Source organism: Erythranthe guttata, chromosome 11 (genome assembly GCF_056151865.1).
Source record: "Erythranthe guttata isolate IM_541 chromosome 11, IM_541, whole genome shotgun sequence".
NCBI classification, from domain to species: domain Eukaryota; kingdom Viridiplantae; phylum Streptophyta; class Magnoliopsida; order Lamiales; family Phrymaceae; genus Erythranthe; species Erythranthe guttata.
Window position 1 is genome coordinate 5315556 of NC_142543.1, and position 16698 is coordinate 5332253.

Below are 16698 nucleotides of genomic sequence, written 5' to 3' on the forward strand. Positions count from 1 at the left end.
CTAAAGTACATTTCAAGCAATGATGTCAAATTTAACCCGTGCTCAAAAGAGCTTAAAGTTGATATGCCACTATTCACCAAGGACAAGGCTGTAAGTTTCTAAATTATAATTATTTACTATTTACATTACATCTTATTGAACAAAAGAAATTGAAATGGTTTATACTAAAATGGCAGGAGACAATGAAAGAACGTTGGTTTTGTGTTAATGGTTTCCCTCTCTACGACACATGCATGGTCGTATATCACTTCAAGAACATTGCCCCCGTTGATTTTAGTGGAATGCCAGGATATCACATTGACGAATCACTGGTTATCGATGATGGTGAAGACAAAGAAGAAGACGTAAACATTGGTGCACAAGAGGCAAAAAAAATAAGGCAATTGAGGCTACTGTGAACGAAGTTGGTTGCTCGGTGGGAGCAGATGTAGGTGGCTCGGTGGGGGCAGATGTGGGTGGCTCGGTTGAGGAAGATGTGGGTGACTCAGAGGAGGAAAATATGGGCGGTTCGGTTGAGGAAGATGTGGGTGACTTGGAGGAGGAAGGGTCTACCAACAACAACAACTCGTTTATCATATAACGGGATCGTAACGTTTCTACAGCAAGCCTTAGTATCTAGAATGAAGACGTGTTGTTTTTTAAGTTTATCTACATAAGTTATTAGTGGTTCTACCTAAGTACATTCCATGGACTGTTTGCATTAAGATAATCTAGCGGCCATTAAAGACAAATTTTGAAGGTTGGTTCGTAAGATATTATGTCAACCCTTAATCTAGTAGTAAAATATTCTAAGTTTAATTAACATTAGCTATTTTAAATGCATATTTACTGTTAAGTGAAACATTATGTTCAACATGAAGCAATGTTTTGCTTCACAACGTCAACATAATTGATGAAACGCCTCACATGATCCCAAAAAACAAAAACCACGTCAGACGCAATCAACAACCAAACAAAACACAACACACAAACAATATTGTTGAAACCATGAATGTAATTTTAATATAGCATAAGATTGATGCGTTACCAACATGGTTAGGTGTACTGTGATTTGCTTCGGAAAGCTCTCTTCTTGCCATTTCCGCAATCTCTCTTTTTGTTGCTTCCGGAAGCTCTCTCATTGCAACTTCCAATTATGTTTCTAAAGTTTCGATTTTTTCGCAGCAAACCAGGTATTATTTTCTTTGCTCGTTCACAAATAGCTGGATCACACCATACAAATAGTCCACAACTTTGTTTCTGCAATCAAATAAATATCATTACCAATTACATAAATTTAAGACACTAACGTAGACCAATATGCCATAAAATATGAAAATGTATAACTTTTGTAATTACACCAGAAAAAATTCGAATCTGGAATAGCAGGCCCATCACTTTTTGTCAACAATTCCAAAATCAAGTTTTTATTTATACCAAAAATATTTTTCTAAGGAGGAAAAAATAGAGGATTCAATAAATTTACACCTCGTTGTGGGCAGGCAATAAAACGCCGACCATGGTTGTTCGTCGTCCAGGACGTTTGCACCCGCAGTTTCAGTTGGCATTTGCAAAACTCTGTATCAGTCGACACTTCATGAAATCTACCAAAATTGTTGCGATTATAGTCCCGTTCACCTCTGTTGTTTCTAGAACTCGTAGACATGACTTCACATGAGCGAGGATGAGTGGGTGTTTACCGTGTGAGAACAATGGACGAAACCCTAGTTGATAATTTGGGGGAACATTGAACGCAATTTCTAGGTGGGGAAGCAAATAATAATATGTAATGAAGTGTGAGGGTATTTTTGGCCTTTAATGTTCAATCCATGTGAGTCAACGAAATCAAACACGGAATTCACTATCACTCATATTGTCTTCGTCAAAACCAAACATGAGGTTCAAATAATTATATAGTACTATCTATCCCAAAATTGTGTAATCAACATTTTTTTGGCAATAATTTCATACAAAACAAAAGAGGCCTAAGGGTAAAATGAGGTTATGAGAAGTTAGGAGTTCTCTCAAATGAAGTGGATTTAGTTCAATTAAAATAAGGGTTAATGAGGCGTAACCCTCTCATTAGCAAAAATATTAGAACTAGGTACCAAACATTTTTTTTAATATGGTGCAACCCCCTCCACTTTACATATTCCCATACTGTCCCTACATTTTTCTTTTGAACTAGATCCCCTCCCTTTTAATATAGGATCGATCAACCAATTTGTGCGCTCTCTCTCTCTCTCTCTCCTTTAATTATTTTAATTTTATTTTTTATTATATTTTGATTATTTTTTACTTTTACCTTTTTTTTTGTTTGGAAAGATTTGCGAAATTGTAGTGAACAACTAAATTAATAAATTTAACTACTGACTTTAGTAGTCAACTATAATATTCTACTAGTTTGCTGTAAAATTGTGTCAGTCAACTATAAAAATAGTGAAAGTCAACTATAAAATTGGGTCAGTCAACTTTGATGCCGCCATAAATAGCCCTGAAGGTATTATTGGTTTTGGATTAGTTGCGAGAAGTCACACTGGTAGTGTGGTGGGATGGTCTACGAGTTGTCTATACCAATATCTTGACTCCAATTCAGCAGAGGCCAAAGCGGCTCTCATGGCAGTAGAATTTGCGCAAAGAATGGCTGGAGGAAGATAGTAATCGAAGGCGATTCTAGTACTGTTATAGCGGCAATAGTTGGAGGTAAAGAGGATAAATCCATGTATGGTTCAGTTGTGAGAGATATCCAAAGAGCAGCAAGCTCCTTTCAATCATTCTTTGTTCGCCATGTTCGTAAAAATGGGAATCAAGTCGCGCATGAAGTGGCTCGACTCTCTTTCAGAGGTTTGTGTATTTTAACCGAGCTACCTTCACCAATTCGAGATACTGTAATATCTGATATAGGTTCTCTTGGCTTGTCATGAATATAATTTTATTTTTCAAAAAAAAAAAGCTATAAATTGTGATAGTTAACTACTAAATTATAGTAGTCAGTGATCATTTATATACCATAATTTTATGACCAAAGCTCACCACCGTCAAATTATTCAACCATCGGCAAGTAATTCCAACACTTCCACAAGTACGCCCAAAGTCCCAAACGATCTCAACTATAATATTCTACTAGTTTGCTATAAAATTGTGTCAGTCATCTACAAAATAGTGAAAATTAACTATGAAATTTTAATAGTTAGTTATAAATTGTGATAGTTAACTACTAAATTATAGTAGTTAATGATTATTTATGTACCATGATTTTATGACCAAAATTCAACACCGTTAAATTATTCAACCATCGGTAAGTAATTCCAACACTTTCACAATTACGCCCAAAGTCCCAAATGATCTCAATAGTCTGAAGCATATGAATGAATACCTTCCATCTAAATTCAATTTTCCTAAAATAGGAATTTCCACAATACAACTATCACTAGCCTTAATTTTGCTTGAAAAATTAGATCTGAACCAATGAAATGAGTATAAGGATTCGAGACAATAACGCGAGACTCCGGCGACGGAGATTTTTGAGTTGGAAAATCAGCGATGGGGGATGCGTTAAGAAAAAGCGGCGGCGGATGCTGCTTCGTCCGAAAACAGATCTGAATGTTTCCTTGTTACTAGACCGGGTGAACCAATGGTAGCCATGAAGATGCGGCGGCTATGGATCCGTCAATTTTGGTAGAGAAGATATACAAGTCGATTTTAGTAGAGGAGAGAGAGAGAGAGAGAGAGAGAGAGAGAGAGAGAGAGAGAGAGAGAGAGAGAGAGAGAGAGAGAGAGAGAGAGAGAGAGAGAGAGAGAGAGAGATGATTCGAGAGAAAGAAAAGAAAAGAGAAACATAAAGAGATGTATCAGGAAAGAGAGAGGGGGGGGGGGGGAGAAAGTGAACGAGAGAAAATAGGAAAAAAAAAGATACGTTAAAAATATAAAAGGAGGGGGAGAGAAGAGAGAAATAAAATGATGGTTGAGAAGAGGGGAAGAGAGAGAAAGAGTGGGAGAAGAAAGGACAAGACTAGGATAATAAACACGTGAGGGGAGTCTTACAATTCCTAATATTAATTTTAAATTTCTTTACAAATGACTAATATTAAAATGGGTCTAAACGCTATTATTTTGTGTATTGAAGGGGTTATCCCTCATTTTCCCTTAAAATAAATATTGAGGGGGTCTTGCTAAGAGACTCGTAACTTTACCCAAATAATTTATTGTAAAATGGAAATTAGTTGTAGAATAAATAAAAAGTTAAATTGGCTTTATGGAATATATGAAAACTAGTGGTGGAAACTGGAAATTAGAATTTTTGTTGATCCCAATAAAAATATAAGTAAATACATACGATTTTGGAACAATATTTTCCAACTCCGAATTTAAAAAAGTTTTGGTTTTCAACTTTGGTCAGATTTTCCGTTGAAACAAAATTAAAATACATATTAGCTAGCTATTTACGATACGATGTTTAAGTACAAAAAAATCGATTTCGTTACGAAGATGTACTTAAATTTTACGAATTCCTTAAATTTTAATTCGAAAATTTCACACTCTTAACTTTTTCAAAAATAAGTAATGACAAGGAATATACATAGGGCACGGCTAAAACAAATATCATTTATTTATCACTTCAATACCACCAACAGAAAAAAAAAAAAAAAGGTAATAACGTCAATACCCTTAATAAAATCAACACCACACAATTTTATGTATGATATTGATTTTCCTTAATAGTAATAATATCATTACCTATTTATTATCTTTTTTTTTTTTTATGTTGATAATATTGAAGTGAGAAAAAAACAGTATTTATTTTACGCGGTGACTATATGCAATCGCAAAATTTACTTAGGGCAAAACCATATTAAATTTTATACCAAATTAAGTGTAAAGAGACTATAATGACCTTAGTAAAATATAAACAAAATAAAACTTAATTCTATCAATTACTCTTGCAAGACCAAATTAAAAAGAAAATGAAAACACAATTGAAAACCGGGAGGGAAGAAAGAAGAGGACCACTTGCACATTCGCCGCTGCGCCGTCGCCGATAAAGTCGACCACAACCTTGTAAAAATTTGACACACTGGTGTCAAATTTTTCACTAAATTTCAACAATAAGTTGTTGTCGATTATTTGCAATTTTTTCGACATATGTGTGTCGATATTTTGTTCAAATTTCGACATCAATGTGTCGATTTTTAGCAATAAAAAAGAAATATTGGCGTCGATTTTTTCAGAAACTGAAAAATTCGACTCTATATTTGTCGTTTTTGTAGCTAAATATCGACCTGTAAACGTCGAATTTTTGTGTACATGAAATTATTTTTGAAAAACGAGAAAAACGATCACAAAGCTTAAAAAGGTACAACATTTTCTTATCTCATTGTGTTCTTCGACCTTAGAATCATCCATATTGATGTCTTGTGTGTCCAGGGGCGGAACCAAGATTAAAATGTAGGGGGGGCTAACTAAAATTTTGGGGTTCGGGGCACGATCTCATCACAAAAAAAATTCTAAATCAATTCAAATTATTCTAATAATAGCTGCACTTAATATTTCGGAGATTCATGGCACGATCTCATCTTTTATTTTTAAGGCGTTAGATAAAAAAAAATTCAAAAATAAGTAATATTCATAAATTTTATTTAAAATAATACAAGTTTTAACCATCTTATTTTATATTTTATATTAAATATAATTATTTATCTATAATTTATATAAGATTTTGGAGAAAAAACAAAAAAAATAATGGGTCAAGATAAATATTTACAAAAACTTTGGGGGTCAAAATTAATATTCAAAAAAATTAGTACCAAATATCTAAAAAAAAATTCTTGGGGGGTCTACGGCCGCCCCATGCCCCTTACATGTTCCGCTAGTGTTTGTGTCCATAATGTCCTCATTTGTAAGTGTTAGTAAAATTTGAGGGTTTTTATTTGATGAGGATTTTTGGAGAATATGAAAGAGACTTTTTTTGGAGAATATGTGTCGAATGAGTGTGAAGAAGATGTTGGGTTTTATTGGTGAAGAAGAATGATCAATTTTTCATATATCTTTTTTAAATTTTGTTTTGGTCTTGCAATAGCAGTTAGGTCTTTTTTGAATTAATAATATCAAAATTAATATTAAATTATATTTATAATTTTCAGTCTTACTCTTAATAAATTTATTTATATTTCGCTATTGCATGAAGTAAGGTCTTGCAAAATTTTGAGATTGGAAATAGATATGGCCCTTATTTTAGGCGCTCCCTTATACATATTCACTCTCCTAATTATGACCGGAGGATTTTCTTCATCAACTTTCTAACACGTTGCACCAAAGAGGATTTGCTTTACTACATTACATAAACGTGTGTCTTAATTCTGGCGCATACACGTGTCCTAGTCTTACGTCATCACCTCTTCTCCTGAAAGCAGTACTCAAAAATGTAAATTAAATATTCTTAACAAAGGGTTTTTTTCCCACTATACGCTCACTACGTACCGTGATTATCTGGTAATTGTTTTGATCGTGATAGTTTTGGCAATATTTAATTTAAATTATATGAATATTCATTTTGTATGCATGTATTTGTTTTGTCTTATATGTATATTTAATGTATTAAAATTTTATTTTATTTTTTTAGTACAAGAGAAGAGAGTTGATGTTAAATTAAAGTTGAAGAACAAGAAGGAAAGATGTTGAAGAATCTAAGACGAGCAGTTGGTGCTATGTCGGTATATTTCCAACATATATATATATATATATATATATATATATATATATATATATATATATATATATATATATTTCCTTTTTATCCTTTTGTACTAATTCTTATTAATTATTAATTGCTGAAAGGTGAACATGTAATTAATGTATAAGAGATTAATTAACTAATAATGATGTTTATTTTCAGTTTATGAGGAATCCAGCATTGGCATCCAGAAGTTACTCTGTTTCAGTGAAGCAAGTACTTTCTTTTAATGTCTAATTACTCCCTCCATTCCATTTTATATGTCGTTTTCTGTTGTTTGCGTATATATATCAAGAAAATCAATAAATGTGCACAGGTTGTTTTCTATTGTTGCGTATATATATTAAGAAAATCAATAAATGTGCACAAGTTGTAATAAAAAAACATAATAAATCACTAAAATATTCTTGTGATTAATTATTTTACTCTTTATTAATTAAGAAATGTAATTAATGTTTTATTGGAACTGTAAAGTGAAAAAAACTCTTGAAGGAGACAAATAATATGGGACAGAGAGAGTATATTAGAAGGCCTAAAATAATAGTAATATATTAATTTGGTTATTTTATTTTTAGTGTCCTATATAATTATTGTGGTTGAAAATAATGAAATACTCCTCCCATTCCTAATTAGAAATGTGGTTTTTCAACTCTGGCATGTATTAAGAACTCAATAAATGTATTTTTAGTTAGGAAAAACACATTAAAGGATTAAAATAACCTTGGTTATCATTATTTAATCATGAGATAAAAGAGTTAATATTTAGAGTTGAATTAATAAGGTTAAAACAGTAAAAAGATATACATTTAATTCAGCATTGGAAATTTAAAAATATTTTTAAAAAATACAGTTATTATGGAACAGAAAGAAAGAGTAGCATGTAGGCGAGAAAATGAAAGTTAAAAGTAAAAATAAATGCAGATGATGGTAAGAGAGGCTTTGAATTCTGCACTTGATGAAGAAATGTCTGCTGATCCAACTGTTTTCTTGATGGGCGAAGAGGTATTGTTCTTCATTAATATATACATATGTGTTATATATTGTTCTTCATTAATATTTCTCATTTTAATTTTGTACTCGTTATTCTCTTTTTTTGAATTCCCAGGTTGGGGAATATCAAGGTGCATACAAGGTCTCTCTCTCTCTCTCTCTCTCTCTCTCTCTCTCTCTCTCTCTCTCTCTCTCTCTCTCTCTCTCTCTCTCTCTCTCTCTCTCTCTCTCTCTCTCTCTCTGTGTTTGTGTATTTATGTATTTCGTTATAGGTTACGAAAGGACTGTTGCAAAAGTATGGTCCCGAAAGAGTTGTTGATACTCCAATTACAGAGGTACGAAATATAATTTCATATTTCTGTTTTGTTGAGCTAATAATTTTGAGTTTGTTGTTCGGATTTAAGAATATACTCTCTCCGTTTCTTTTTGTAGCCATAATTTTATTTTTCATATTAAGTGTCACTTTAAAATTTCAAGATAGGACAATATTTTTTTGTTTAATGTTACCTACAATTAATGAAAGATTAATGAACTAATAAAGAGAGATTTAAAGTCAGGGTTAATTTTGTCAAATATGAACTATTTTTCCTAAAATCAAGAGTATTTATGAACTTTCTTCGTTGATAGTGTGCATTAACCTTAAACAACACTTATTTTGAAACAGATGGAGTAATTACTAGCTACCATATTGTTTTAGAAATTAATTTCCGCAAAATTTCTCTCTCTACACGTACTTTAAACAATTTTCTCGTTTCATATATAGGCTGGCTTCACAGGGCTTGGAGTTGGTGCAGCTTACTATGGACTCAAACCCGTGATTGAATTTATGACTTTTAATTTCGCAATGCAGGTAAATCATTCTTGCATGCATCCATCTTTTAGTTCGGTAATATAATTAATAAATTCTGTTTTTCGAATTTTGAAGGAATTTCTTTTGAATTTATCTGATTAAACGCCATGATATTTGAATGCAGGGAGTTGATCATATAATTAACTCCGCTGCAAAAACAAATTACATGTCATCTGGTAATATAAACGTACCAATCGTTTTTAGAGGACCGAATGGGCCAGCTGCCGGCGTCGGTGCTCAGCATTCTCAGGTGTTCAAAACAATAAAATAAAAACTCATGATATTTCGCTTTAATTTACAAAATTGATTTTGCGTCAAAATGTAATTTATTTATTTCAATGCAAAGTGCTATGCATCGTGGTATGGTGCAATCCCGGGCTTAAAAGTGGTGTCGCCGTATTCATCCGAAGATGCTCGTGGACTTCTTAAGGCCGCTATCAGGGACCCTGACCCTGTCGTCTTCCTTGAAAATGAGTTATTGTGAGTGTATTGTTGGTCGAAAACCTACACGCAAGTGCACGTATCGTACAAGTAATATAGTGGACTAAAAGTCCGGATATCGAACCCACAGGGAATATTTAATTATCTAATCCTAGACGCTAAATTCTACCAATTATTATCAAGCCCACCCTACACAGTCGAGTTTTGAGAGAATTTACTAAAATAAATTAAAAAGCAAATTAAAACGACAAAGCAAGAAAGCAAATTAAACACGAAGATTTATCAGAGTAAACGAGCCTAGGATTTTATTCTTCCCCCTATGTGATTATTACTCCCCCAATTCCTTCAATTATGCAAGCAATTAACCCGGATTATTAACCTGAGATGCTAAAATAATCATAACCCGCTTCCGCGTGTATTACGATTTTAATACTCTAGATTCAATTACTATATTCCTATGCAATTAATTCTAGAACACAGCATTAAGCACAAATCTCAATAATGGCTACCTAAGAGATTAACTATATTCCTATGTTAATACCACAAAGGCTCTTCTACCACAGTTCTAATTATTAACCCGATCTTCCGATTCATGCGATTAACAATAACATAAAAGCGCATAAAGTGGCCAGTTTCATGAACTTAATAAAACAAGTAGAAGAAATAATTCGGAATTAAAACTTGCATAAAATCATAGAATTGGGTTCATAAATCCCACATAGGGTTCCAAATAAAATCCTAGAAATAAAGACTTAGCTACTCGTGATTCTTATGATAAAGAAAATAAAATAAATAAATAAGAAAAACTATGCTTGAGTCTTCGTTGATCTTCTATGCTCTTGAATTTGCGTCCCAAGATTGATCCCCAATTGTGTGCTTGGATTGGTCTTATATAGGGTGAAGAACTTGGGGAAGAAGGCAGTTTCCTTGTGCAATTAAAATCCCTTTACTGCGCAACTTCGGGGTATGGGACGGGGGTCCCATAATTTGCACTAAAACTGGGACGGGGGTCCGAGCCTTGTTTCTTCAGAATTTTGATATTTTCACTTTTGACCCATATTTTCGCCAAAATTGCAGTTTTGACCCCATACTTTTCCAATTCTTCAATTTGTACCTAAAATACAATAAATCAACTTTTTAAGCACCAATTATCGTTAAAACACACCAAAAGCTCAAATAAAAAGATACGATAAAGTGTAAAAATATACACTTAACACACCCCCAAACTTGAACTTTTGCTTGTCCTCAAGCAAATTCTACCAATAAGCAAATAACTCAACTATAACATCTCATCACATAGATCAATGATCAACTTCACGTTTTCAGAACTTGTAATTATAATGACAATTCTTAGGCATTCGCAAGCTCAAAATTCAACAACACTTAGTCACTCACCATTACCAAAAACCACAAATCATACAATTGCTTCAAGTATCCAATATTTGCAAGTTAAAAATAGAGAAAATTTATACTTACATGCATATGCTTGACTCCAAATACTCACCAAATTATTCTACTCTACTAATATCGAACATTAAGCTATTGGGATCATTGGGGCTTTGTGACTTTCAATTGTTAGGCTCTTTGGTTCGAGGTAGGAAATATGGGTATATGTGGCTATTCTTCTTGAATTTAGGTGATTACGCCAAAATTTGAAAGATAGGCGCTTGAAACAATGAATTCACCTCAACGGACTCTAATAAACTCGATTCTCAAAAGTTCAAAAGTCTCCACTTTTGCTTTTGAGGCAATGGATCGAGTTTTCAAAAATAATTCAACAACTAGTCCTTATTTCTCCCTTCTAGTCTCTTCTTCTTCTTTTTCTTTTTTTTTTTTCTTTTTTTTTTTCTTTTTATTTTTTTTTTTTTTTTATATATATATATAGAAGCATAGATATTTGTCTTCTTTTTTTTTTTTTTTTTTTTTTTTTTTTTTTTTTTTTTTCCGAAGAAGAAGAAGGACCTTATAAAAATTTTCGACCGAACTCCAAGGGGTAATTTTCAAGAATCTCCACCTATTCTACCTTACACATTGGCTACAAGAAAGAACACCTTTTCTCCGAGGCTCAAATCAAGGTTCTATGGAATTTTTCGATAAAAAGGTCGGCTTGAAAGGCTCAAACGGTTCAAAGAAGGCCCAAATCATATCCCAAATCACTCACTACTCAATACTTCGTATCATAAATTTCCTAAGGTGAGTTCTAAAACCGAACATAGCATGATCTAGCACAAATTAATTCCAAATTTAAAATACAAAACATTCAACAAAAGCAATGCACAAAATGTGATTCCTAGCAATAATTCACTTCTAAGTCCCGTTGAATCGAAAGCTAAACAAACATCAAATCCTTATCACATAAAACAAGCAATTTCATCATCAAACATTGATCATCTCTCATCATCATAAATCATAGATGCATTCGACTCAAGCAATTTTTTTTTTTTTTATATTCCGGAAAAACGAGAAAAACAATAAAAACGAATAAAACCTAATGCATGCAAACTAAAACAAAAAATAAGCACAAAAATAACATGTTTTTCACCCCCAAACTTAAAATTTTCGTTGCCCTCAACGAAATTAGCACAAAGTTTAAGGATAGAAAACACCTGATTTAGTCGGAGTCGATGTGATCGGGGTGTTCCTCCCTAGCTATCTCATGCTCCTCATCATCGGAAAGCTCTCTCGCTCCATCTTCATTCGGAATCGTCGATCGGTACGGGAGCTTGAGGCTTCGGGGTCGTCTCGGGCTTGAGGAGCGGCTTTGGAAGAGGAATCGTCGTTTTGGTGGCACTTTTCTTGCCTTTTCCTTTGCATTTAGAAGATGAAGCTTCTCTCGTGCGGCTTCTTTTGTTGGACAAGAAAGTTGGGAGAGAGGTTGGAATAGATTCGTTAAGAATTGGTTGACAATCGAACTCAAAATTTGGTTGGAGCAAATTATCGAACACCTTGTGGGCGTGTTTTGAAAGAGTAGATTTTGAAGATTTTGGTTCGATTCTCTTGCCTCCATTTGTGTGTGGGAGTTTGAGAGAAGGAATGAGGAGGGTTTAGGAAATAATGGGGGAGAAAATATGATTTTTAAACATTTAAAACGCCCCAAATAGGTTCGGACGGCCGTCCCGGTTTTTGTGCTAAATTTCGGACGGCCGTCCGAAATTTTTTCTCCTTACTGGTTGTGGGACGGGGGTCCCACATTTACACCTATTTGTGGGACGGCCGTCCCACAGGCAGTGGTGCAATTTTTTTTTTTTTTTTTTTTTTTTTTTTTTTTTTTTTTTTTTTTTTTTTTTTTTTTCGGACGGCCGACTCGACCCTCGATCACGTTTTCGACCCTGAAAAGTAAAATTCAAATAGTGAATTAGAATGCATGCTTATGACAATAAAAAAAAAAAAAAAAAAAACGAAACGAAAAAATTAACGAAAACTACGAAAAACAATAAAGCTCGGGTTGCCTCCCGAGAAGCGCTAAATTTTAAGTCTTCAGCCGGACTTTGCTTCTTGAAATTGTTATGTCCAATCCAAAGCCTTGTAGATTGCGCATCCATCCATGAGCTTTGTCACTTCAATTGCAACCGATACAGGGATAGGATTGCAATATGTCAGGGTCCACCTTAGCTTGTAGTCTTTCTTAGTTGTAATCAATCGGTACGAAGCCAAGTAGGGATCTTCATCATCCGCTCCCTTAAATCGGTAAACAAAAACCTCACGTCCGCGTATAACCTCCACTTCAAACACATTCGCCTTCTTATCAACCTCTATTGATGCCTTCAAAGCCACGTCAGGAATAATAATAAGATCATCAATTTGAATATTTGCATTAACCACATCCATCTCCTTCTGCTCGTACGTGTTGGTGTATGTGTTCCAGTAACCTCTGTTGGTATTATCTATGAAATTATTCGCATTCGGTGCATACCAACATTGGTTAGCGTAATGTTCTCCACCACATATTGAACAAAGCAACGGCATATTATAGGTATTTTGGAGGTATTCGCCAGACGGAAGCCATTCATATCCCGTTTGAGTTGCGCGAAAATTGTAACCTGACATGTAACCAAAGAAAAAAAATATATTAAAACGAAAAAATAAAAAAATAATTTGGGTGAATCGTGAAAATTGTTCAAATTTAGAGCTAGAATAAAATAAATAATTAAAATATTCCCCGGCAACGGCGCCAAAAACTTGTTGGTCGAAAACCTACACGCAAGTGCACGTATCGTACAAGTAATATAGTGGACTAAAAGTCCGGATATCGAACCCACAGGGAATATTTAATTATCTAATCCTAGACGCTAAATTCTACCAATTATTATCAAGCCCACCCTACGCAGTCGAGTTTTGAGAGAATTTACTAAAATAAATTAAAAAGCAAATTAAAACGACAAAGCAAGAAAGCAAATTAAACACGAAGATTTATCAGAGTAAACGAGCCTAGGATTTTATTCTTCCCCCTATGTGATTATTACTCCCCCAATTCCTTCAATTATGCAAGCAATTAACCCGGATTATTAACCTGAGATGCTAAAATAATCATAACCCGCTTCCGCGTGTATTACGATTTTAATACTCTAGATTCAATTACTATATTCCTATGCAATTAATTCTAGAACACAGCATTAAGCACAAATCTCAATAATGGCTACCTAAGAGATTAACTATATTCCTATGTTAATACCACAAAGGCTCTTCTACCACAGTTCTAATTATTAACCCGATCTTCCGATTCATGCGATTAACAATAACATAAAAGCGCATAAAGTGGCCAGTTTCATGAACTTAATAAAACAAGTAGAAGAAATAATTCGGAATTAAAACTTGCATAAAATCATAGAATTGGGTTCATAAATCCCACATAGGGTTCCAAATAAAATCCTAGAAATAAAGACTTAGCTACTCGTGATTCTTATGATAAAGAAAATAAAATAAATAAATAAGAAAAACTATGCTTGAGTCTTCGTTGATCTTCTATGCTCTTGAATTTGCGTCCCAAGATTGATCCCCAATTGTGTGCTTGGATTGGTCTTATATAGGGTGAAGAACTTGGGGAAGAAGGCAGTTTCCTTGTGCAATTAAAATCCCTATACTGCGCAACTTCGGGGTATGGGACGGGGGTCCCATAATTTGCACTAAAACTGGGACGGGGGTCCGAGCCTTGTTTCTTCAGAATTTTGATATTTTCACTTTTGACCCATATTTTCGCCAAAATTGCAGTTTTGACCCCATACTTTTCCAATTCTTCAATTTGTACCTAAAATACAATAAATCAACTTTTTAAGCACCAATTATCGTTAAAACACACCAAAAGCTCAAATAAAAAGATACGATAAAGTGTAAAAATATACACTTAACATGTATGTATTACCATTTCGTAATTAATTATTTTATCATTTTTTAAGTCATTAGTAATTACCACTTAATTTCAATTAAGCGCTTTATAATATTGTGTACACTCATCAGGTATGGCGAATCTTTCCCTGTTTCTAAGCAAGTTCTTGATTCGGATTTTACCATCCCTATTGGAAAAGCCAAGGTAACGCGGTTGCACTCGTTTTTTTTCTTCTTTTCCATTTGCGGATCATAAATTAGAGAATATTCGATTTAATTTATTTATCCACACCGTTCAATTGTTCATAGTATAGATTGAAAAAGAAGGAAACGATGTTTCGATTGTGTCTTTTTCGAGGATGGTGGGATTTTCTCTCAAGGTTCGCCCCGCTTTTACTCGGTTTATAATGAATGTATAGATTCAAATACATAGATCATTTTTTTGCGAGATGATCTCATTTTCTCAGTTTCTTATCCAGGCTGCTGAGATACTTGCAAAGGATGGGATAGATGCTGAGGTATATATATGTTAGCCGATGATTGAATTATTTTGAATATAATTATAAGTTTGTCATGGTCGAGTTTTTGTGCAGGTGATAAATCTACGGTCGATAAGGCCACTGGACAGATCAACGGTTAATGCTTCAGTCAGAAAAACAAACAGGCTTGTTACTGTTGAAGAAGGGTTTCCTCAACATGGTGTTGGTGCTGAAATTTGGTTAGCTCTTAATTCTCCCATTACTCGATGGTTTACATATATTCTCAAAAGTTTTATTTAATTAGAACATATATATATACATATATACACATATGTATGTATTTTGACCGGTGCGTGTTTTTTTTTTTTTTTTTTATTGTTCAGTGCATCAGTAGTCGAGGATAGTTTCGGATACCTTGATGCACCGGTGGAGAGAATAGCAGGAGCAGATGTTCCCATGCCTTATGCTGCTAACCTTGAAATAATTGCTCTTCCTCAGGTTTTCTTTTGCTATACATAATAGTCTTTTTGTTCTTTTTTTTCATTTTTAATTTCAATTTGTGTTCGCGCCGTTCATAATTGTGCGTCTTGGAGCTTTATATTTTCTCAAATTAAATGATTGATTTCTTGATCTTGGCTTGGTTGTTGTTGTGTTTTTTTTTTTTTTCCGACTGTCATGGAATTATAATTGGTGTGACAGGTTGATGATATTGTTCGAGCAGCTAAGAGGGCATGCTACAGAAGTGTTCCGTTATCCGCAACTCGTTAAGACAACCTTTGGCTATTTTTAGGGCGTTGTATTAATGAACAATTTTCTCACTATGTGGTGTTGAGTATATGTAGCAAGAAACTCTCATAGTTTGTAATATAAGAGAAACTGAGCTGTAAATTTCTAACAATAAGTGATAATTAAGTTAACGGAAGTTCTTAGGTCTACCATTTATCTATGGGTTAACGACAGTTTGCCGCTCAAACTATTGCCCGTTTTTGTACCGTACCCTTGAACTACAAATTGGGCAAATTTTTACCTGGACTCGTTAAATTGTTGCACGGTGCCTTAATTTTGCCAATGCCGTTCATTTCTCGCCGGGATCGTCTGCATGTGCGTCGCATGTGAGTTTTTTGATGGTATACATGTCTATTCACTTCAAATTTATCCGTACCATCTGCACTTCTACTTTTCCCTTGTTTTTTGCTTCTTTTTCCCCTCATTTTTTGGCTGACAAAAATGCTCTGTCTCCTCCACTTCTATCCTTTCTTCCCAGCATCCTTCCTCTCTCCCCCCTTGGCCCCCATCCCGAAAACCCAATCCATATATGAATTTGTTTTTTTCGCCACAACAACATCCAACGTTTCTCATACATGTTCACCATCTACCAAGTATGTTCCACCTAATACCTCAACAAAAAATATATTTTAACGTGTCATCGATTTTTTTCCTTTTTTTTGATGTGTTCCGTGAACACAGTAATATTTGGGCCTCGCCAGGGGCGGAACCAGGATTAGAAAGTAGGGGGGGGTAACTAAAATTTCGGGGTTCGGGGCAGCGCCCCGAAAAAAATTTTAGGTTCACAAGACATTAAAAAAATAGGTTTATACTGCGAATTTTTAATTAAAATAATATATATATATATATATATATATATATATATATATATATATATATATATATATATATAATTTTATCATATTTCAAGTATGACAAAAAAATCTAAATTATTCTAATAATATATTGCACTTAATGGGATTTATGGCACGTCTCGTATTATTTTTTAGAGACATTGATATAAAAAATTAAAGATCGATAAGTAAATATTCATAAATTTTATTTAAAATAGTACAAGTTTTAACCATTTTATTTTATATTTTTATATTAAATATAATATATATCTATAATTTATATAAAAT

The 16698-nt window shown here is 33.6% G+C and overlaps 1 protein-coding gene across 1 annotated transcript; it reads left to right on the forward strand.

Annotated features, from left to right (window-relative positions):
* Window positions 1-6506: 6506 nt before the first annotated feature.
* LOC105967722 (pyruvate dehydrogenase E1 component subunit beta-1, mitochondrial) lies at window positions 6507-15713 on the forward strand. Its single transcript, XM_088825634.1, has 14 exons — window positions 6507-6689; window positions 6872-6925; window positions 7631-7711; window positions 7815-7841; window positions 7972-8034; window positions 8463-8549; window positions 8674-8799; window positions 8896-9029; window positions 14445-14517; window positions 14627-14692; window positions 14792-14830; window positions 14906-15030; window positions 15175-15289; window positions 15491-15713. The coding sequence occupies exons 1-14, from the start codon at window positions 6651-6653 to the stop codon at window positions 15557-15559; spliced, it is 1098 nt and encodes a 365-aa protein (XP_088681760.1). The 5' UTR covers window positions 6507-6650; the 3' UTR covers window positions 15560-15713.
* Window positions 15714-16698: the final 985 nt, after the last annotated feature.

Coding starts and splice junctions, on each gene's coding strand:
- LOC105967722 (XM_088825634.1), top strand. CDS start 6,651: ATGTTGAAGAATCTAAGACGAGCAGTTGGTGCTATGTCG. Junction 6,926..7,630: donor ACTCTGTTTCAGTGAAGCAA/GTACTTTCTTTT, acceptor AAATAAATGCAG/ATGATGGTAAGAGAGGCTTT. Junction 7,712..7,814: donor TTTTCTTGATGGGCGAAGAG/GTATTGTTCTTC, acceptor TTGAATTCCCAG/GTTGGGGAATATCAAGGTGC.